We start from the raw sequence: 24,578 nt of genomic DNA on the forward strand, positions 1-24,578 counted from the left end.
GTTACAGCTTCACCAGGTTGACGCCTCATTTTTAGGTATGCTTGGTGCTGCTCCTGGCATGCCCTCCTGCACTCTTCATTGAACCAGGGTTGGTCCCCTAGTTTGATGGTAATGGTAGAGTGGAGGATATGCCGGGCCATAAGGTTGCAGATTATGGTTGAGTACAGCTCTGCTGCAGCTGATGGCCCACAGCACCTCATGGATGCCTAGTTTTGAGTTGCTAGATCTGTTCTAAACCTGTCCCATTCAGCACAGTGATAGTGCCACACAACACGATGGAGGGTATCCTCACTTAGTCTCCACAAAGATTGTGCAGTGATCACTCCTAACATTATTGTCTTGGACAGATGCACCTGCGACAGGTAGGTTGGTGAGGATGAGGTCAAGTATGTTTTTCCCTCTTGTTGGTTCCCTCATCACCTGCCGCAAACCCAGTCTAGCAGCTATGTCCTTCAGGACCCGGCCAGCTCACTCAGTAGTGGTGCTACTGAGCCACCCTTGCTGATGGACATTGAAGTTCCCCACCCAGAGTATATTCTGTGCCTTGCCACCCTCAGTGGTTCCTTCAAACCTTGCTCAACATGGAGGAGCACTGATTCATCAGCAGCGGGGGGGCAGTAGGCGGTAACCAGCAGGAGGTTTCCTTGCCCATGTTTGACCTGATGCCATGAGACTTCATGGGGTCTAGAGTCAATGTTGAGAGAACTCAGGGCAACTCCCTCCCGACTGTCTACTGCTGTGCTGCCACCTCCCGGATGGCAATGGTGTTGTCTGGGACATGATTTGTAAGGTATGATTCCGTGAGAATGACTATGTCAGGCTGTTGCTTGACTAGTCTGTGGGAGAGCTCTCCCAATTTTGGCACTAGACCCCAGATGTTATTAAGGAGGACTTTGCAGGGTCGACAGGGCTGGGTTTGCCATTGTTGTTTCTGGTGCCTAGGTCGATGGCGGGTGATCACCTGGTTTCATTCCTTTTTGTAAACTTTGTAGTGGTTTTGATACAACCAGTGGCTTGCTAGGCCACTTCAAAGGACATTGAGAGTCTGGAGTCATGTGTAGGCCAAACCAGGTAAGGACAGCGAATTTCCTTCCCTAAAGGACATTAGTGAACCAGATGGGCTTTATGAGAATCGAAAATGGTTTCAAGGCCACTAATACCAAGACTAGTTTTTTAAACTCCAGATTTATTAACTGAGTTTAAATTCCACCAGCTGCCATGCTGGGATTTGAACCCGTGTCTCCATAATATTAGCCTGGGCCTCTGGATTAGTTCAGTGTCATAACCACTACACCACTGCCTCTCTCAAATGCTTGTGCTTCAACAATATGTTGGACAGTTTGGTTAAAATGTTATCTTGATTCACTAAAATTAAGTGAGGATTGATGCAAGGTTAGGATTATAAAAGTACTACTTGCTTTAAGTTTGGTCATGACAGCATATTGAGGTCACTAAAAAGAGTTGCAATTCCATGTATAATAGCTGGAGTAAGCCATTTTATAGGTACGGATGAAGTTTCCTATGCTGTTGAGTAAATCTTCTGTGAAAAAGGCACAATGAGAGAGAGGAGAAGGTGAAGAGGAGATTTAATCGAGGTGTTCAAGATCATGGGGGGGCTGGACAGAGTAGATAGGGAGAATCTGTTCCTGCTCTTAAAAGGATCAAGAACGAGAGAGCACTGATTTAAACTGATTTGCAAAAGAAACAAATATGATGTGAGAAAAAACTTTTTCACATAGCGAGTGGTTTGAGTCTGGAATGCACTGCCTGGAAGTGTGGTGGAGGCAGATTCAATCGAGGCATTCAAGAGGGCATTAGATGATTGTTTGAATAGAAGCAATGTGCAGGGTTACAGGGAAAGGGCAGGAGAATGACACTGAATCATAGTGCTCATTTGGAGAGCCGGTGCTGACACGATGAGCCAAATGGCCTCCTCCTGCACCGTAACAATTCTGTGATTCTGAAATGAATCGACACGGAGCATGATAACACAATTCTTTTTAGAAGTCAGTTTGTCTGCAACGTGCACTCAGGACATTGTTGTCTGCCCCTAACAAAATCTGGTGCTTCTCATCACAGTGTTAGACAAGTATTGATGACATCAGGCAAATTGTTGTAAAGTAACGTAAACAACCCGCTCGTTTACTTGTCAAAGGTTAAAAATTCTGCAAAAAGATTCAGGTGTTGTAGATGAAGAGTGTGCAAGAAGAGATTAGTGAGAAGTTTGAAAGTTTGTAAAAAGTATCAGAGGACACAACCACGTTCTGTGTGAGCCTTCCATTGGCAAGTAATTATCGAGGTAGTTGCCATGGATCTAACAGAATGGGACAGATAGAAATATTTTTATTTTAAATTTTATAGAGCTGGCAATCAGATTTTGTCTTCCTACAGTAATTCATAATAAGGACAAATGAATTACTATAGACAAAGTAATGGAAAGATGGATAGGGACTGGGCTTGGGACATCAAAATAGCTTCTGACTGATAATGGAAGGGAATTTGCCAATGACTAGCTCAGAGACATTTGAAAATATGAACAATATGGTCATGAATACCACAGCTGAAATTCCTTGTGAAAGGAATTGTGCGATGATCGAGGAAATGCTGCGCACAACTTTAGCTTATTAACAAGACTGCAAGTTGACAACCACCCTGGCATGGGCAGCTGATGCAAAGAATTCGCTCCAGGTGGTTGGAAGTTATAGACCCTATCAGTTAGTCCATGGGTGAAATCCCAAATTGCCTTTCGTGCTGTGTGATAGTCCTCTGGCACTAGAAGATATTGCAACTAGTTCAATTTTTTCTGTATACTTGAATGCTTTACCTGCAGAGAGGCAGGCTTTTATCAAGGCTGAGGTCTCTGAGAAAATTCAAACAGCACTGAGGCATTGTCTAAGACCACCCTACAAAGGATTTAATTTAGAAGATTTCCTAGACTATAGAACAGAGGGTCATAGGCAGTGGAAAGGTCCTGGTAAAGTAATCAGTCGTGATGGTAAGACCACTTACCAAACATGGCAAACTGTTAAGGTTCATTCCTTATGATAATCAGAATTAATTACAAAGTCTCGGAACCTGAGCAACTGATGGAAGTAAATAAGGTACTTTAGTACTTCAAATGCTCGTATTTTGTGATTAAGGTTCTGAGGAACAGAATCAAGTGCTGCATAGTGGCAATGTGAGCGATCCTGACACACATGACAGATCTATCACATCGAAAAGCCAAATGCCAAAGGTGGGTACTTGGGTGACAGGGGCCTTGTGAGCAGAGGGATGTGACAATTGCGGTACCTGCAGGAAAAGCTACTAGCAAGTTTTAAATATTGGCTGAATGTTCAGGATGATGGCCAAGAAACAAGGCCCATGGACATCAGAATGGGGTGGAAGAGTGGAGAGTGAGAAAGCACAGTGCAAATAATGAAACTGTGTCTGGAAGTGACTCTTGCATCAGAAAACGGAGAAAGAGCACCTAATAGTGCAAGAGGGAGACCTTGTGGTAATAGTTCAGAAAGACATAAAAGTGGATGTAGAGGCCATAGCTTGTATAGATGAGACAATGAAATAAAGACTACAGAGCAGTCTCTCAACAGAACTAGAAACAGAATTCCTCATAAAAATGAAGTTTTAGTGGCTGCTAATAACTTTCAGGATAAATTAATAAGAGGAAAAACAATGGGAATCGGATAGTTGGAGAAAGTTTGGAGTTTATTTGAGGTAGTAGTGTTATGATTTCCATGTAAACCAATAAAATAAGAGCCAAAACAAAAACAGAATTACCTGGAAAAACTCAGCAGGTCTGGCAGCATCGGCGGAGAAGAAAAGAGTTGAAGTTTCAAGTCCTCATGACCCTTCAGCAGAACTGAGTAAAGTTAGGAGAGGGGTGAAATATAAGCTGGTTTAAGGTGGTGGGGGGAGAGAAGTTGAGGGGGGGCGGTGGTTGTAGGGACAAGCAAGCAGTGATAGGAGCAGATAATCAAAAGATGTCACAGACAAAAGGAACAAAGAGGTGTTGAAGGTGGTGATATTATCTAAGAAAATGTGCGAATTAAGAATGGATGGCAGGACACTCAAGGTACAGCTCTAGTGGGGGTGGGGTGGAAAGACTGACAGGGTATTACAGTTATAGATTTAAAAATAATGGAAATAGGTGGGAAAAGAAAAATCTATATAAATTATTGGAAAAAACAAAAGGGAGGGGGAAGAAACGGAAAGGGGGTGGGGTGGGGGAGGGAGTTTAAGATCTAAAGTTGTTGAATTCAATATTCAGCCCGGAAGGCTGTAAGGTGCCTAGTCGGAAGATGAGGTGCTGTTCCTCCAGTTTGCGTTGGGCTTCACTGGAACAATGCAGCAAGCCAAGGACAGACATGTGGGCAAGAGAGCAGGGTAGAGTGTTAAAATGGCAAGCGACAGGGAGGTTTGGGTCTTTCTTGCGGACAAACCGCAGGTGTTCTGCAAAGTGGTCGCCCAGTTTGCGTTTGGTCTCTCCAATGTAGAGGAGACCGCATTGGGAGCAACGAATGCAGTAGACTAAGTTAGGGGAAATGCAAGTGAAATGCTGCTTCACTTGAAAGGAGTGTTTGGGCCCTTGGACGGTGAGGAGAGAGGAAGTGAAGGGGCAGGTGTTGCATCTTCTGCGTGGGCATGGGGAGGTGCCATAGGTGGGGGTTGAGGAGTAGGGGGTGTTGGAGGAGTGGACCAGGGTGTCCCGGAGGGAACGATCCCTATGGAATGCCGCCAGTGGGGGTGAAGGGAAGATGTGTTTGGTGGTGGCATCATGCTGGAGTTGGCGGAAATGGCGGAGGATGATCCTTTGAATGAGGAGGCTGGTGGGGTGATAAGTGAGGACAAGGGGGACCCTATCATGTTTCTGGGAGGGAGGAGAAGGCGTGAGGGCGAATGCGCGGGAGATGGGCCGGACACGGTTGAGGGCCCTGTCAACGACCGTGGGTGGAAAACCTCGGTTAAGGAAGAAGGAGGACATGTCAGAGGACCTGTTTTTGAAGGTAGCATCATCAGAACAGATGCGACGGAGGCGAAGGAACTGAGAGAATGGGATGGAGTCCTTACAGGAAGCGGGGCGTGAGGACCTGTAGTCGAGGTAGCTGTGGGAGTCGTTAGGCTTGTGATGGATATTGGTGGACAGTCTATCATCAGAAATTGAGACAGAGAGGTCAAGGAAGGGAAGAGAAGTGTCAGTGATGGACCATGTGAAAATGATGGTGGGCTGGAGATTGGAAGCAAAATTAATAAATTTTTCCAGGTCCCGTCGAGAGCATGAAGCCGCACCGAAGCAATCATCGATGTACCGGAGAAAGAGTTGTGGGAGGGAGCCGAAGTAGGACTGGAACAAGCAATGTTCCACATACCCCATAAAGAGACAGGCATAGCTGGGGCCCATGCAGGTACCCATAGCCACACCTTTTATTTGGAGGAAGTGAGAGGAGTTAAAGGAGAAATTGTTCAGTGTGAGAACAAGTTCAGCCAGACGGAGGAGAGTAGTGGTGGATGGGGATTGTTCGGGCCTCTGTTCAAGGAAGAAGCTAAGGGCCCTCAGACCATCCTGGTGGGGGATGGAGGTGTAGAGGGATTGGACGTCCATGGCGAAGAGGAAGCGATTGGGGCCAGGGAACTGAAATAAGAGCCAACCTTATCAAACGAGCCCCAATTGAAGAAACCAATGGACAAGATTTCATTTATGACTTTTACTCTAACCATCAAAAATAACACAAATTAAACATGAATTAACAAGCAAATTGTATTCAATATAAACTATAAATTACACATTAAGTAACAGATAAACAAAGATGGATCTTATGGATTTACTGGCAGTTCCTCTTTGCACATGTGGCACCATGTTCAGCCACAAAATCCTTCAAACTCTGTCTTCTTCAGGTAGAGTTCCAGTTCCTGTCTCCACACAGGCTTTAAACACCAGTTCTCCTCCAGCAACCGCTCCTAACCAATCCAAGTCCCACAGGCACAGTCTTCACCAAAAGGGCCAACTCTGGTTAATCGGACCCTGCAAAACAACTGAAGCGGCAGCAGTAACTTTACTCTTCTTATCCCGGATTCAGCCTTTAGCTTTCCTTCTTTAAACTTCCCACCTGCAGCTCTCTGCCTGCACTGAACTTCACTGCCCAGTTCATATTATGGCTCTGCCTTTTGTCTGGTTTTCATTTCTGTAGCAACCTGAGGTCACAGCTCATTCCCAGAAATCTAAAGTTTTAGTTTCTCTTTCAGATAGGGATGTTCTTAGGAAAAAAACAAGTTTTGAGATCAGAGTTTAGCGCCCAAAAAACATTTGATAAGTCATTGATGCAGACAACAGCTCGCACACGCTTCCCACTGATCCCGTTAACCTTGGATCTCGGGATCTCATCACACAAATAAGGGGCAACCAATTTGGGGATTTGTACAGAAGAAGTCCTTCAAGATGGGACTGATGAGGCTAAAACGAGACTAGTTGCTCAGGGTTTTGAAGAGTTACTGGGTGATACAGATGTTCGAGTGGATTCCCCCACAGCTGGAAAATAATCTTAAAAAATCTATTTAGCTATTTCAGCCACATATTCATTGGAGTGTAGATCAATTGACATAAAAGCCACATTTCTACAGGGCGATGCTTTTCAGAGAGAAGTGTTTATGAAACTCTATGAAAAGTGAGAGTGAGAAAAGGTTACAGATTGACCTTGCTGGCTTGCAAAACATGCTGGAGAGAGAGGAAATATCTAAAATTAATTGAGTGGATACAAGGCAACAACTGTCGGTTTGTTTTACAAAAAGAAATGCATTTACGGAGAAATTGTTAGGGGTCCTAGAGGAGTGTGTCTCGCAGTGCAGTGCTTTGTACAGAATATGAAGGCTTTTGATTTAGCTTGCTTTGAAATTTTGGTTGTACATATACACTTCCAATTTTTATTTAAAGAGAGAGAAGGAAATCTGTTAATTGTATGCAGATTGTCCTTCTACATTGTAACTTCTCTGTGATTCTGATGAACTGGGGATTCAGTTGTGCTCTTCTAAATAGGGACAGGCTGAAACTGTGGTTGTTGGATTCTGAACTGGATGTTTGTAACCTGTCAGCCTGTAAATGAATGTGGAAATATTGGCTGCAGTTCTATCCTTTATCACCTTGCTTTCTGGTATATAACATAAGGCATACTCAGGAAGAATTAGCTATTGGATGAGATAGTAGAGAAACACCTTCTCCTGTGAAGTTGTACTCCAGTAAAGTTTTCAGGAGAATCCGCACTTTTATAGCACAGAAGGAGGCTGTTCAACCTTGTGAGGGATGACCTAACAGCGATATTTAAAATTATAGAAGGTTTTGTTAGAGTGAATACAGAGAGAATGTTTCCTCTTGTGGGGAAGAGCATAACTAGAGGCCATCAATATAAGATAGTCAGCAAGAAATCCAACAGGGAATTCAGAAGAAATGTCTTTACCCAAAGAGTGGTGAGAATGCGGAACTCACAACCACAGGGAATGGTTGAAGCAAATAGTCTAGACATATTTAAGGGGAAGTTAGACAACCGTATGAGGGAGTAGAGGGTTATGACAATAGATTTAGATAAGGAGGCTCGAATGGAGCAGGAACACTGGCATGGACTAGTTGTACCGAATGCCCTGTTTCTGTGCCGTATTTCCAATGTAATCTTATGTTAGTGCTGGTGCTGTACTTCCAATTTCCTTGTTCTTGAGCCTGTTTATGTCATTCAATTAGGCCATTACTGATCAGTACTTCAACTCCATTTACCTGCTTTTGCAACGTTTTTCTTGCTCAATAAAAATGTTATCAACCTCCACTGCAGAAATGTCAAAGAAACCAGCATTCATGATCTTTTGGTGAAAATTTCCACTATCCTTTGTGTGATAAAGTATTTCAGGATTTCACTTGTGGCCGAGCTCTAATTTTAAGATTCTGCTCCCTTGAGTTGGATTCAGGACAATGCAGCCTGCTTGATTGACACTCCATCCACCACCTTAAACATTCACTCCCTCCACAACCGGCACATCATGGCAGCAGTGTGCACTACCTACAAGATGTACTGGGGCAACTCACCAAGGTCCCTTCGATAGCATCTTCCAAACCCACAACCTCTACCAGCTGGAAAAACAAAGGCAGGAGGTGCATAAGAACTCCATCATCTGTAAGTTCCCTTCCAAGTCACTCACTAACCTGTCTTGGAAATATATCACTGTACCTTCACTGTCATTGAGACAAGACCCTGGAGCTCAGTTCCTAACAGCACTGTGGGTGTCCCTACACCACAGGGACAGCTTACACAAGATGGCACCACCTGAACAAAAGCAATTTGATAAAAGCAAAAAACTGCGGATGCTGGAAATCCAAAACAAAAACAAAGATACCTGGAAAAACTCAGCAGGTCTGGCAGCATCTGCGGAGAGGAGCACATTTAACGTTTCGATTCCGAATGACCCTTCAACAGAACTAAGTAAAAATAGAAGAGAGGTGAAATATAAGCTAGTTTAAGGAGGGGTGGGACAAGTAGAGCAATTTGAGTTGGGCAACAAAAGGGACGCTAACATCCCGTGAATGAGTAAAAAAATCCATCATTCAGAATGAATAGTTTCTCTGAACCTACCCAATGAAATGCCATTTTCATTTTAAACATCTCGACCATCTAAACTCAAGAATTCAAGCCATGTTTATGCAACATGGCCTCATAATTTTACTCTTACAGGCTTAATATTATTCTGGTGAATCTATGCTCCACCCTCTCGAAGGCCAATATACCTTTCCTAAGATGCAGTGCTCAAAATTGGATGCAGCGTTCGGGGGAGGTCTGACAACCAAAACAATAACCTCCTCAGTTTTAAATTCCAATTGCCTTGAGATAGACATTCACCATTTTGATTACCTTTTATACTTGTCCGGGAGTTTTCAGTGATTTGTGTATGTCTTGTACATGGTTGACATGAAGAAACAGGTAATGACAAAATTCTGAACAGTATAGTAAGAATCAGTCACAAACTTAGAGTAGTCATACTGCTAAGAATTATTAACTGTTTTCTCATCGTGGTATTCTCCAATCAGGGACATTTTCATAGAAGATAATGCAATCTATATTCTAACTTTACCTTCAAGAGGAGAGATGGAAAGAATATTTCTGGGGAGAAAAAGGATTTGATCCTTTTGTAGTTATGCAGGACATTTAGTGTGTGTTACCTAAAGTGTAGGAGCCATGAGGAAAGGATGTGCAGAACATGTGGCCATCACCAGTGTAGTGTTTGATTATATTTTTAAGAGAAGAGAACATTTTGATCATGGGGGATTTTATGATTCTTTTTATTCCAACAGTCAGCATAAACAACAATAACCAACAATATATACACTTAGAAACCATCACACTTCCATGAAATAATTTTCTTTAAATTTACATCCACAAGAAAAGGTACTGTTGTACTATGTACTGTTGTGTTTATCTTTGCTGTAACATAATAGTACTATTGATAGTCATGTGAAGTTTACAACCATTGTTTTGAGACTCATGGGAATGTTTTTCAATGTGAACATTCCATCACTGAGATCAGAAGCAGAAGCTGTGAAGGTCTTCTCAATATCTGTAAACCAGGTTAACTCAAGCATTGAATACTAATTTCTGCAAAATTGGTATGGAAATTTATCTTAAACTCCCACAATTTAATCCTAAATCCAATGTCCAAGATAGTTACAAAGAATCCATTTTTATTTTAGATACAGAACTTCCCATTTGCTGACCGGGGATGTGCCATATTATTTCAAATTGAGTACCAGGCTCTGCTGGACTCCTAGATGTACTGTTGGATAGCGGCAGGCACCAGAATTGCAGTTTCAGTGATCATTTCATTTTTTCTGCAGTGTCTCGAAGAAGCAGTGAGGAGATTAAACGTGATCTGACAGTCACAGATGGTTCCTCTCCAGCATCATTGATGGGAATGGGAGCCACATCTCCACAACTGTCTTTGACATCTTCATCCCCCACAGCTTCAGTCACTCCAACTGCACGCAGCCGTCTCAGGTAAAAATTACACTTGGTCAGACACAGCAGATCTTTTCACCAAGTGTTACGCAGTGTAACTTTTCAACACTGTCATTGCCACTAATTCTGTTGATGGAGAACACCTTTTGTAAATGTGGTGTTGAGAGGTTGGCTGGTGACAAAGGTAATTTCAAACTGACAAGGTGAGGATTTCCTAATGTGTCTTTGGGTATTTGCACTGTAAGGTATGATATGGAGCCATACACATGAGGCCTCTGGGTCGATTTTCATTAAGTGCTTAAACTGGTGGGGCATATAGTATTGCTGGGCTAGTAAGAAGGGAACTAGCTAATCTTCATTATCACCATATATTGCATAATATTGGCACGTGTATCCTGTGAACATCTGTTGAGAACAGGAGTAGGCTTGGCTGTAACCAGCCTGTGTATGTTCACATCTAAAGATAAGCATTTGTGTAGCTTAGCGGGGAGATGCTGGTCTCCATGAAACACCTGGAGTATGCATTGCTGGTTGAAAGAGAGCAAGTGAGAGAATTAGGAAAAAATAAAAAGTGTTTCTTGGTATGATCCATTTAGTGTCCAAAACAGTTCTATGTATAAAAAACTTAGTAATGAAGGATCCAGCAACACTTTGTTAGCCATAGAAGTTTTGCACTGTAAATGCACTCCAATCTGGTGGTCCGTGCTGTGAAAGAGGAGCTCCATACTGGCAACACTAGTACCACTATCTCTTTGATAGAGATGGGTGTGAGTGGTCAAGTGAACTTAACAGACCCATGTGCTAGACAGAAGATCTTTGGTCCTTTCCGAGTACTCTGCCCCTGGGTGTCTGGAGGACCTTTCTCTGCTGTGTTAAGAGCCCCAGACCTGAATCTCTCACATTAATGACAGCCCTATCATAGTCCTGTTCTTTGTTACCAGTTAACAAATTTTAAGTCATTTTCTTCAGCCCCACATTTTATAAAAATTGCTCCATGTGGACTTATTGAAGTTTTCCAGTTTCCCATGTTTCAGTTTTTAGTTCAGGCTAGCCTGAGATTGGAGTGGTATGTTTCTGAATTCAAATACCTCTGTGACACCAAGTTGAGTTGAGCTCGAACTTTTGCCAAGCTAAGTCCCTGAGCTGCACCCAATTGCCCCACCTGGAGATCTGCGTGAAATGCCATAGATGCTTCCCAGCGTCAGACAATTCCAATACCTGCAGAGTTATGACTGCACAATGTTTCCACACTCAGCTCAGGGACTCGATCTAATTAACTGAATGATTTGAAGGGAGCACTGAATACCAGAATGCCTAAATTTGATTTACATTAAAGTGGAACCAGCACAATAAAGCAGTGTTCTACCCTCCAGTTCAGATCAAGAATTCATTATGATGAAAGACCGTCCCACTGACTCATACTGTTGAAGAGAAATAGTCGAGGGGTCTCCATAGCCCAAACAATTGTTTCCAGATACAGTTGTAGATTGGAACGAGAGTAGGACCCAATCCTCAAACAGGGGAATCAGGTTTGGCATCATCAGTATTTCCTTAAGGAAAGTGAACTTTACAAAAACTGAACACACCCTTCGCCAGCTATCCATTTTTGAAAAATTAAATATTTTTTAAAACAAACACGTTCAAAAATTGAAAAGTGTTATCCTAAAAGAGAAAAGCATGAAAGTGATTGTAATCACAACATAAATATGTTTGACACACAACTTCAGTGCAAAGCAAATAACACTTGAGCCACGTAAGAACAAAGGCACTTGAACTGAGCTTTTAGTTGGCCATGTTGATGTTATCTTACCTCAGAGAACACATTGTGTATTAGTGTGGCACTGACACATTTGAGACGCCAGTTCTTCATCTCCAGGTTACCCCTGAGATTTCCCATGCATTGGGAATGTGCACATTCTATTATCAAGCTGCATCTTCAACAGAGCTTGAAGGGACTATCTTATGTGACTGTTGAAAGTGGGAGTGTTCACATTGGGAAAGAAGGTGGCCCTTTAACATTGGAATGTTGAAATTGAGCTTTAATTGATGGAATGAAAGGTTTTGGTGTCATTTTATGGGTTCTTGGTATTGTATATTTGTGCATTCTGAATCAGGTATACAAAGCGCAGTTTTGAGAGTCCTCAGCTCTAAGTAGAGTGAAAAATATTTGCTCAGTAACAGTGTACAGGATGAGGAGTGCTGCATCTTCTCTGACCTGCATTAGCAGTGCTGTTTACTTGAACATTTTTGAGTCATGCAGCAAGATTTGCCTAAACTGAAGATGTTGTGCATGCAGAATACAGTATGCTTTTTAAAAAATTAGTTCTTGAGATATGAGCATCGCTGGCAAGGCCAACAGTTATTGACCATCCTTTTTTGCCCTTGAGCAATGGTGAGCTGCCTTCTTAAACCATTGCAGTCCATGTTTTGTAGGTGCACTCACAGTGCTTTTTCTGTACAGTTTGCTACAACTAAGTGGCTTGCTAGGTCATTTCAGAGGGCAGATAAGAATCAACCACATTGCTGTGGATCTGGAGTAATGTGTGGGTCACAGCAGGTCAGGACACAGATTTTCTTTCCTGAAGGACATTTTTGAACCAGATGGGTTTTTACGACAATCCAGTAGTTTAATGATGATGACTAATGAGATGAGCTTTTATTCCAAATTTATTAATCAATAGAATTAAACTCCCCCAGCTGCAGTGGTGATTTGAACTGATAATGCCTCTGGAGCATTGTCTGGACGTTTAAGATTACTAGTCCGGTAATAATACCACTTTGCTAGCGTCTCTGTAAATGAGGTTATTAGTAGTGATGTTAGCTATGGTGGTTAAGTACCCCGATCACATCAAGCATTGTTCAGATCAATTGATCTCTTTGAACCTTAATGCAGTTGCTATTATCTACTTCTGGAGATGACCCACAGATCACCATTCCATATAAAAGGTGAAGTGAAGGAACTTAATGAGCAGTAAGTGTGGATCATCATTATAAACACGTTATTAAAGATCTATTCACAATTATTATTGGATGTTAAAGCTACATCTAGTTAATGACATGAGCACCGTAACCCCATGCAGAAGCTGTGTTTTTGAGATAAATCTGCTGCAGAGGCACTGTGAAATAAAGTCCCATACTGTGATTTACACCCTCTGGAATCAGTCAATCACTTTTCATGCTTTGGAGCATTAAATAGAAATCCCAGTGAGAAACCTGAAGGCTGATTTAGTCTGGGTGGCCAAATGAAGAGTGAATGGGTACAGGGTGAGCAATGAGTTACTTGCATGTGATTTGGCACAATTATGATGTACAAAGATTCAGAGAGGGCAGTGTAGAAAATATAATTTAAGAGAGTCTCAGTATCAAATGCCACCTTTTTAAAAAAAATCAAAATAAGTGGGCAATATTTTAATCTTGGAATTTTTAAACACCTTTTGTCACGAAGAATTTGGTTATCTTGAGGTTAGGTGCCCACATCACAACTTTATCTCTATAGATATTGAGTAATGAGTGACTTCAAACTAAAGGAGAAATTTTATGAATTAGCTTATTTTATTCTTCCATGAGATGTGGGCTTCACTGGCTAGGCCAACATTTATTGCCCATCCTTAATTGCCCTTGAAGTGGTGGTGGTGAGCTGCCTTCTTGTAAGTATACCCACAGTGCTGTTAGGAAGGGAGTTCCAGGATTTTGACCCAGTGACAGTGAAGGAATGGCGATATATTTCCAAGCCAGGATGGTGTGTAGCTTTGAGGGAAACTTGCAGGTGGTGGTGTTCCCATGTATCAGCTGCCCTTGTCCTTCTAGAAGTCACGCGTTTGGAAGGTGCTGTCTAAGGAGGCTTGGTGAGTTGCTGCAGTGCATCATGTAGACGGTACACACTGCTGCTGTGCTTTGGTGGAGGAGGGAGTGAATAATGAGGGTGGTGAATGGGGTGCTGATCAAGGGGACTGCTTTGTCCTTGATGGTGTCAAACGTCTTAGAGTCATAGAGTCATTAATATCACAGAAGGAGGCCATTTGATCCATTCAGCCCATGCTAGCTCCCTGCAGAGCGATCCAGTCAGTCCCACTCCCCCTCGGTCCCTGTAGCCCTATAAGCTTATTTCCTTCAAGTGCCCATTCTTGAGTGTTGTTGGAGCTGCACTCATTCAGGCAACTGGAGAGTATTCCATCACATTCCTAACTTGTGCTTTATAGTTGGTGGACAGGCTTAAGGGAGTCAGGAGGTGATTTACTTCCTGCAGAATTCCCAGCCTCTGACCTGCTCTTATATCCACAGTATTTATATGGCTGGTCCAGTTCAGTTTCTGGTCAATGGTAACCCCCAGGATGTTGATGGTGGGGGATTCAGTGATGGTAATGCCATTGACTGTCAAGGGGAGATGGTTGGACTCTCTCTTGTTGGAGATGGTCATTGCCTGGCACTTGTATGGTGTGAATGTTACAAATTGTAATGTTGAAATGGATTTTTCTCCCTCATTTTACCCTCCTTTCTCCTCTCCTGAAGGTGTGACTCAGATCTGTAGTACCATAAGTACTGAGAACCCTTCTCTAATTCCAGGAAGTTATTCATGGTATGTGAGTCCAGACAGATAGTGTGAGCAGGCTATTGCCACAGCAAAGCTCAATCCTACCCTCACTCAATATCCATACACACTTACCAGCAGTGGCTTTGCTTCTGAGCTCAAGCCCATTGTAACACCTCCATCCTCACCCTACCTACCTCACTCACTCACTTTTCCAGAACCACTTCATCCAATTCAGGGTTGAAGCCTAACCCAACACACGCACGCACACAGACACACACAGACACAGTCAAGAATTGAACCCAGGTCCATGGAGCTGAGGCAGCAGCGCTAACCATTGCGCTCCTCTCACCCTACCTGAAATCAGTTAACTCGACAACCCAGTTATCGATATGTGTAACCTTTCTGGTCTGTGTGGCTTGGTGATGGTAGCTGGTGCTGTGGTCTTCAGTCAGTCAGTTTACAGGAAATGAAGTAATTGGGGAAGTGGTTTACTACACAATGTGAATGAAGAGGAATGGCTTTTGTCCTCTATCTGAATTAGAGGAATCAATCGTGGCTCAGTGTTAGCATTATTGCAGAAGAGTCAGGACGTTTTGGCCTCAAGTCCCACTTGAATATAAAATCTGGGCTGACACTTCAGGACAGCACTCCCTCAGTACTGCAATATTGGAGGCGCATTGGAACATTCAACCACTCAGTGAGATCATGCCTGATCTGTTTCTTAACTCCATGCACTTGCTTCGCTCCTTATCACTTTATACTGTTATGCTGTTATCGAGCAAAATCCTGTTGATGTCAGATTTAAAAATATTAACTGAGCTGGTATCTACTGCTTTTTGGGGAGAGATTTCCACACTACTAACATTCTTTGCTTGAAGAAATGTTTCCTAATTTCTCTCCCAAACGACCTTGCTCTGATTTTAGGGTTACATCCCTTTGTATTAAACTCCCTAGTTTCCCTATCTACAGTAACAACGATTTATTTTTATACAGCACCTTTTAACATAATAAAATGTTCCAAGGTGTTTCACAGGAGCATCATAAAGCAAAGTGTGACACCGAGCCACATAAGGAGCTATTAGGTCAGGTGACCAAAAGCTTAGTCAAAGAGGCCGTCTTTAAGGAATGTCTTAAAGAGGAAGTGGAATTCCAGAGCTCAGGACCTCGGCTACTCAAAGCATGGCCACCAATGGTGGAACAATTAAAATCGGGGATATTCAAGGGGCCAGAATTAGAGGAGTGCAGATATCTCGGAGGGTTGTGCTGCTGGAGGAGGTTACACAGAAAGGGAGGGGTGAGGCCATGGAGGGATTTGAAAATGAGGATGAGAATTTTAAAATTAAGCTGTTGCTTGACTAGGAGCTAATGTAGATCTCTGAGCATAGGGGTGATAGGTGAATGGGACTTGGTGCAAGTTAAGACACAGGCAGCAGTGTTTTGGAAGACCAAGTTACAGAGGGTAGAATGTAGGAAGCCAGTCAGGAGTGCATTGGAATAGTTGAGTCTATTTGAGATTTAACCATGTCAGTGACCCAGACGAGGAATGCACATCCTTTGTCAAAGGTGGTTTGGAGAGATGGGAGTCATGTGACATGAACCTCTCGAAGTTTCTCCTAAATTCCCTATTGGATTTATTAGTGACCACCTTATTTATGGCCCTTAGTTCTGGTCTCGCCCCTCAACTGGAAACATCTTCTCTAAGTGTACCCTGTCGTATCCTTTCATAGTTTTACACACTTCAATCAGGTCACCCTCAGCCTTCTCGTTTCTCGAGAAAAGAACCCCAATCTGTTCAGTTTTCCTGATGGTTATAACCTCTCAGTTCCATCCCAAGATTTATGCATTTGAAAGCTAAATATTCTGCCTGTGACTGATCTTCACTACTGCAGTTTTGGACGTCACATCTCTTATAGATTTAGCTTGTTAATTTCAACAACTAAGTGTATATATAACACCTTTAAGGCAGCAAAACATCACAAAGTGCTTCAGTAGAGCATAAACCAGACAGAAATTTGACACCAAGCCACAAGGAAATATTAGAGCAGGTGATCAAAAGCTTAGTCAAAGAGGTAGGTTTTTAGGAGCATCTTGAAAGAGAGTGGACGAGAAATTCCAGATCTTTGGGTCAAGGCAGCTGAAGGCATGGCCATTGGTAGCCTTCTTTCCTAGCAGTCATCTGTTACCCAATGGTCGGGGTGGAACAGAGGGGATATCGAGGACTGACATGATGAAACCATCATTGAGTGGATGGAAGCCAATCCTATTGATAAACAGTGCTGATTTGTGATTGGGAACGCTCAGGGCTATGTGCTCTACTGCCAATGGTACCCTATATCTCTGGAAATTCAGCAATATGGAAAAATCCAGTGCTCACTCTTTCTGCTTGTCAGTCCCCCTACCAAAGGTGATGAATTGTTGGTGCCTCATAAACAGAGCATCAGTAAGCTGCGGGATTGCTGTGTGCACAGCATACTGAATGACTTTTGCAGGAAGGAACTAAAGGCTTGTGAGAACTTGTGAGAAACAATGTTTAGTGCCACAGGCAGTGCAGTGCCTACCTGATGTTGAGCTCCAATTTTCATCATAACCGATGGAACAGCTAAATGACTGCCTCCTGTTGAAACATACTGAGTGGTGCAGGTGCGATGACGAGTTCCTGAAAACCCACATGCTGTAAGGTCACCTTGGCTCCTTCACCCTCTTGAAGTCTACGCAGGTTTTTTCTGCCTTCCTTTCTGCTGCTGTTCCTGATTTGGGAGCCTCAGTGCTGAGCCCGGCAGCATTCCCATGTCCACCAATTCAGAAAAGGCAAATCCTGGGGAAGAGCTTTATCTCCACAATCTCACTCTGCTGAAGTGTTAGAAACACTTATCAAAACAACCAAAAACTTCCCAAAAGCAGCCAAGGACTTATAAAATGAGAACCTTGCCTTGGTGGAGATGAGGATTCCTTTAAAAACTCCTTATGAAGGCTGCTTACCAATTATTCCCAGTATGATTTGATGAGTGGGTTGTGGAGATGAGGGGTGGAATCTTGCGCCCTCCCACGTGATGAGTTTGATGGCAGGGGACATTTAATCAGGTAGGAGGACAGTGGGTGGGGACCCCTCCACCTTCCCGGCTTCACCCCAATTAAATCCATGACGGGAATTGAGGCCCTTAAGCAGCCAATTAATGCCCACTTAAGGGCCTCACCCTGCTGCTGCTGGTATTAGCCCAGTGATGGGTGAGGGGCTCGCCATGCAGGAAGCGCGACAAGCAGCCCTGTATGGAGTTGCTTGTGGGCTTCCAGGAGGAAGGGGCAGTGCTTTGTCAGGCACTCAGTGCCTGATCGAGGGACTTGCCATTGGGAAGACTGAGAGCCACTCCCCTGCCCTTGCTGCTGAACCCCCTCAACCCCTCACCACCGTCGCTCACTTCTGATGTTGAATACGGTGATGATCCTAGGTCTTGGGTGGACGTTACAATGGCAGGCACTGCCTCCCCGGTGATGCTGCCGTTTAATAGAGTTGTGACTGGCTGGCAGCTCTTGGCAAGCAGGAATTCCGCCCCTGGTGTCCTTGATCCTGGGGAAAGGCCCGCTGCTGCCCTGTGCAGAACAAGATGCAGCAGGCCATTCCGAAAAGAGGCGATGGGGTGCTTTCACCGGCTCTCCAGTAGGCAGCTGAGCTGTTGCTTCCACAAGATTCCACCCAAGGATTTAGAGGCACCGAGTTAACAAAAGGGCCTGATTCAGGTGCAGGGCTTGATTATACTTAAATGATGCCTGCATTTGTTGTAAGCAGCTGCTAGGAATGCGCAGAGTGTTTGAACTGTTTGTAACAGACTACTTGTAAATTCACTCCAAAGGGATCCCGTTTGGAGCACTTTTCATTTTAAGCCTAAATTTAAATGAATAGTCCCTTGGACCAGTGTCGGTTAATTAAAGAAAGCCAGCATGGAATTTTAAGGGCAAATCATGTTTAACTAATTTTATTGAATCCTTTGATGAGGTAACAGAGAAGGTTTATGTGACATACAGGAGGACAGATCGACATCAGGAGGACATAGACAGGTGGAATGGGCAGATGCATGGCAGATGAAATTTAATGTAGAGAAGTGTGAAATGATGCATTTTGGTAGGAAGAATGAGGAGAAACACTATAAAATAAAGGGCACAATTCTTGAGCATGAGCATGGGGACCTGGGATATGTACACAAATCGAAGTTGGCAGGGCACATTGAGAAAGTGGTTAATAAGGCTTGCTGGATCCTGGGCTTTATTGAGTACAAATGCAAGGACATTATGCTGAATCTTTATAAAACACTGGTTCAGCCACAAGTGGAGTATTTATCCAGTTCTTAGCAACGACACTTCAGAAAGGATGTGAAGGCATTAGAGAGGGTGCAGAAAGATTTACAAGAATGGTTCCAGGGATGAGGGTCTTCAATTACAAAGATAAATTAGAGGAAATGAGACTGTTCTCCTTAGAGAAAGTTGAGAGGAGATTTGCTGGAGGTGTTTAAAAATATAAGGGCTCTATGGGTAGGTTTGTTGTTAGTTTGGGTAGGGACCCTATGACGTATGTACTGGTTCCTGGACCATGTTATTCTCCGATGTCATTTGCAAGTTGGTGCTGTTCCAGTTGCTCCTTTCTCCTTATTTCAATGTTAAAACAGAACTAAATCTTAAACAACAAGCATTTCACCATTCCAAACTGCTGTCCTGTTTGATTCTTACTCTAAACAATCATCACGTTATTGGAACACCAATCTTTAATACACCAGGTTCACAAAAAAAACAGACATTTGTTTCTGCAGACGTGTTTCTTATTAATGCTTAGCTGAACCCTAAGAATGGCTAAAAGCAAAAAACTGCAGATGCTGGAAATCCAAAACAAAAACAAAAATACCTGTATTTCCATCCATTGTTTTATCTCTACCTTTTAGCCTTTTTCGATTCCTTCACCCCACCCCACCCCCAACTAGGGTTATCTGTACCTTGCTTGTCCTGCTTTCTACCCTTAATTAGCACATTCGTTAGATAATATCACCACCTTCAACACCTCTTTGTCCTTTTGTCTGTGACATCTTTTGGTTATCTCCACCTATCACTGGCTCTACTTGTCCCACCCCCCCTTAAACCAGCTTTTATTTCACCTTTCTTCTATTTTTACTTAGTTCAGTTGAAGGGTCATTCGGACTCGAAACGTTAACTGTGTTCCTCTCCGCAGATGCTGCCAGACTTGCTGAGTTTTTCCAGGTATTTTTGTTTTTGTTCCCTAAGAATGGCTAATGCACTCAGCTCAGCAGGGGGTCTACTTATACCAGTTGAAGAGAAGTGTTAGCTTTGATTGAAATCTTGAGCATATCAAAGATTTTCCACTGTTGTAATGTTCATTGGTTCTGTACACAGTGCATACTGGGTGAGTGGGCATGGAAGATGCATGGGTTGGGGACATAGAAGGCGCATAGTTTGATGGAAGGGAGATATGAATGGGAATTGGTAAAACGTTTTAACTTAACCAATCCAAAAGATTCCTGAATCCAGACTATGGTTCACAACTCCTCTGAGAAGCCGTGAACCACAAGTCCTGGAGAAGGTGTCCCAACTCCACGGGAATTGCGGTGTGTAAGAGATGCATGCCCCTGCAATGGAGCAAGCCAGGTCAGGAGTGCAGGGCACAGGCTCGCTACCCGCACCCTTATTCCACACCAGCGAAAATTGCCAGAAACGGCAGTGGGGGCAGAAATCCCAGAATTCGTCTCATCCACCATTTTAAAGGCCTTTTGAATTGACCCAACTCGGCAAAAATCAAGGCCAATGTCTCCGTTTTGATACCTGAATTATTAATCTTTTTTGCACCTGCTGCAGTACCTCTATATCCTTCGTGGATTCATAATTGTACACGGTCTAAGATTCTATGCAAGTTTAACATAACCTCTATTTTTCAATTCTATTCCTCTAGAAATGAGCCCCAGTCCTTTGTTGCATTTCTTCCATGGGCTTGTAAACCTTTGTCTAGGCTTTATTAAGAAAATTCTTCCTTCCCAAGTTTGCACTACTGCGGAGCTTCTCACCTGTTGGTCTTCCCTCCTGCAACAAGCTGTACACTTTCCAAAATCCAATTTAGCATCATCTAATTATTGACTTGCCTCATCTCTTTTACTTTTTCTGAACTTTGTGTTCCTCTGTGCTACAAACCTTGGTATTTGATTAGGTTTCTCAATAAAAAAAAAATCTATGTGCAGACACAGCAAGTTGCCTTCCATTCTGCTTGCCAGAGAGCGCTCCCTAAGCCCAGCTGATGAAATGTTTTCTTGATTTATAGTATTTTTCTGGATGGCTTGTTGCTGTTTTTGCTGTTAATGAACAATGACCTCCATCAGGTGAGATCTGTCACACTTGACTGGCTATTGGACATCAGTTGGTCACAAGGAACATGTTTATTGAATTTTCAAATTTGTAAGTTGTTTGCAACTAATTTTGTTTTGAATTACTTAGTGTGTTTGCCCTGTTTCATTATCTTGCCTCATTTATGAGATTTTATTGAACATGCAAGTGGGTCAGCCTTCCTCGCAGCCTTGGGAAGCACACCAGTCAGATATATAAATCATTCTCCAGCCCATCCATAAATCTGTCTTTTCTGGAACTGATGTTTGCAGTCCATGTCAGTGATGTTGTAACATAAACCAACGGCACTGCTCATACTTCCAACAGGAAGGAGTAAAGAAATGAAGTAAAAGAAAGGTTACCCAAACTTCTAAAGGACTTGTTTCAAGCTAAAGCATTTTTTAAATTGTGAAATATCAAAGCCCTATCTGGGGGGACATATTGTGGATTCCTGTGAAGACTCAGTGGTACTGAGCCACACAAACCCAGTCAATGACACCCACATCTACTTCTCCAGCATCACTCTCCACCCTACCTCTACTGTCTTGACTGCCTGTCCAACATCAAGTCAGGAATGTGCCGCAAACTTCCTTCAACTTAACAAACAGGAAGTCCAACAATAAATTCCATCTTCCTTACCACTCTTGATGAGGACTAAACCAGATTGTTTCAAACCTTACTGTACTTTGTGACCCTGACCCTAGTTTACCTGTTTGAACACTTGTCTGCTTTTGCCACTGAACCATGCTTTTGCTACTACATACTAGTTATTCCAATGCCCTTCTTTCTGCTCCCCCATTCTCCACACACTCCAACGTGTTGAAAATGCAGCCCTACAGCTCTGTAGGTTCAATTCTCCATTCTGACGACACTATACTTGAGGGTTCAGTCCCTCAACTTATCAGCAGTCTTTTCCTGTTTGTATTAGCTGAGGTGGGATCTGCACAATTTTTTTCTTTTGTGTTCAGACTAGTGAGTGCGGGTGAACAAATCCAGAAATGATGCATAGAATGTTTCAGCACCCAAACAAACCAATTTGCTGGGAAGGCTCACCACAAGAGCCACAAGTCTAGTCTTGTTCTGCTGGTTGCCCATACTGTTTAATACTTCCTTTCTTCCTCTCTTTCAAAATAATTTATTGACTTGGATTCAAAAAGAGAACCCCACAAGTGAAACTTCCTGTAAAGAAATGTTTCAAAGCTTCATATCAATAGCCATATACATCTTATAAAAAGTGCAGTTGTGAGAATGTTGGCCAAGTTCAGGATTTGGCTTGGTTTTTATAAGCAGTTCTATGGTGAAGCAGCCTGCAGAAACTCATTGTCAGGACTTGCATGTAAAGAATGGCCATTTGAGGGTGGCGCTGAAGGGTTGCCAGTGCTTTTACACCCATACTCCAGCAAGTAGGTACCTAGAATGCCTGCATACTGGACTTTGAAAAGTAACCATTAGCTATGAAGTACTTTGGAACCACATGATAAAACAAGATATAATTACAAGTTCTTTCTTTGAGAAATGGGGAGGGAAGATGCAGCCAGGACAGATGTGTTATCAGGATTGTTTGTAGTCAGCTCGTCACATGTTCCCTCGAGTCCACAATGAGCCCTCATTGTACAGACACTACAAAGAAAGAACTTGTATTTATATGCTGTCTTATCATGTGGTCCTAAAGCACTTCATAGTTAATGGATTACTTGTCAACGTAGAGAATGCAGGCATACTAGTTCAGTTTAGCACACAACAGCCTATTAGAAGCCTGGTCCACTTGAAAGAAAGCACAGCCCACACCTCATGGCACACTTAATTCTTGGCTACGTAACATCACTGAATCTGTAGACGTGTCAAATCTAGTGCTGATAATAACAAAAGAAAATCAAGCCATATACAAATATACAGGGGATACAAAAGCTCTTAAAAAAGCTAAACAACTGAAGAAAAACTGGCAGGTAACCAAGGGAAATGGCAAAGGATAAATATAGTAGGCAGAAAGGATCTTAGCTCATAAAGTTAAGATGTAAAATCAGTTTGGATAGAGCCTAAGAAACAACAAGGAATAGAAAACATTGGTACGAGTTGTTTACCAGTAGTTGTGGTGTCAGGTAGGGTATAAATCATGAAATCAGAAGTGCATGAAACAAGGCTAATATAATAATCATGGAGAGCTTTTAATCTTCAAATACTAGATAAACCAAATTTGCGGTAATAGTTTGAAGGGTGAGTTCATGGAATGTATTGACAATGGTTTTCTAGATTGGTATGTCAAGGAGCCAATTAGGGAATAGGCTATTTTAGATTTAGAATTGTACAATGAGACAGGGTTAATTAACTTCGGTTACAGACAGGATTTGTGTGGACCTTTCCACTCCATAACCAGGATGTTTGTTTATGAGGTGTGTGTATTTCCTTACCTTCAGAGTGATTTTTCTTAATTTAAAATAAATTCCAGCAGCAGGATTTTGGTGATTTTAAAAGTAAAGGTTATTTATTATCAGACTTTGCCCCGGATGTTCAAAACTCAACGTCTTAATCACCCGCCTCACTCTCTCTATCTCACACACAAAAAATTAGATGCAGATAAGGTTAAAGCTGTCATTATAAAAATAGAATTTATAACTTTATAACTAGGATATAACTTTATATCTATGCAGGCCTGATAGCTGAGTTGACACTTTAGTTGCAATGAAAGTCTTTTAGAAACAAAGAATTCTCATGAAACTGTGAATCCTCTTGTAGAGGAATAGCCAGAAGGCTGGTTCTCAGGTGGGCTTGGAAGCTGGAACAAGTACAGTACTTAGGCTGCATTAGAAGACTTTCAGGAATGATGGTTCAGCTGTTTTAGTTGTTCCCTGGTGCTTTGCATGTTTCTCTGACACACACACAGATTTTGTTTGGATTGTATTGTACTGCAGTTTCTGATAGATAACTCTGGTCATGTGACTGAAATTAACACTTCTGGTGTCCAGATCACCACAACACAATAACAGCTAACAATGATCGTTCACTCTTATCTCTCCCAGCTTGAACTCAAATATTCTTCTTTGTTCAATTTGGGACTCGGAGACCAACAGTCTACAGACCTCATATTCCCCAAACGCTGGGTTCCTGCTTAAACAATGAGATCTTTAACTTCGCAGGTGGTTGTGAACATCCCTTTTTCAGGTCCATGTTTAACTACATACTCACCACCGAATTGAATGCTGTCCACAGTTTAAATGCCCATAGTCACATGTTAAGTTGCATCCATCTTAACAGAGTTTGTGACCACTTTCACAATGTATGATCTTACAGTCCATAACGTCTAATATCCCCATGTTACTACTGAACGCAACATCTTGTAATAAAAGAATCTTGGGGGCAAAGTGACCTTAATAAGATACAATTTTATACTGAGTTCGAGTGATTTAGTAACACCTGAAACTAGGGTTTTAAATCTGAACAAAGCAAATGATAGAGGTATAAGGGATGAGTTGGCTAAAGTAGATCGGGAAACTAGATTAAAAGATATGACAGTAGATGAGCAATGGAAAACATCTTTACAAATTGATTCAGAATACACAACAAATATGTATTCTGTTTAGGAATGAAATCCCCGTGGAGAAAATGGTCAACTCATGGCTAACAAATTAAAGATAGTAATTTTTAAGAGAAAAGCAAAATACTGCGGATGCCGGAAATCTGGAACAAAAACAAAA

General features: G+C 42.5%; 1 protein-coding gene across 10 annotated transcripts in view; it reads left to right on the top strand.

The window, feature by feature from the left end:
• specc1la (sperm antigen with calponin homology and coiled-coil domains 1-like a) overlaps positions 1-24,578 on the top strand; it is a 376,439-nt gene that overhangs the window by 222,153 nt on the left and 129,708 nt on the right. For all 10 annotated transcript variants that reach the window (XM_078553774.1, XM_078553773.1, XM_078553769.1 and 7 more), the window contains one exon: positions 9,863-10,022. In XM_078553774.1, coding sequence (XP_078409900.1) covers positions 9,863-10,022 — 160 coding nt within the window. The remainder of the gene's footprint in view (positions 1-9,862; positions 10,023-24,578) is intronic.

This window comes from Cetorhinus maximus, chromosome 12, assembly GCF_964194155.1.
Source record: "Cetorhinus maximus chromosome 12, sCetMax3.hap1.1, whole genome shotgun sequence".
Taxonomy (NCBI): Eukaryota; Metazoa; Chordata; class Chondrichthyes; order Lamniformes; family Cetorhinidae; genus Cetorhinus; species Cetorhinus maximus.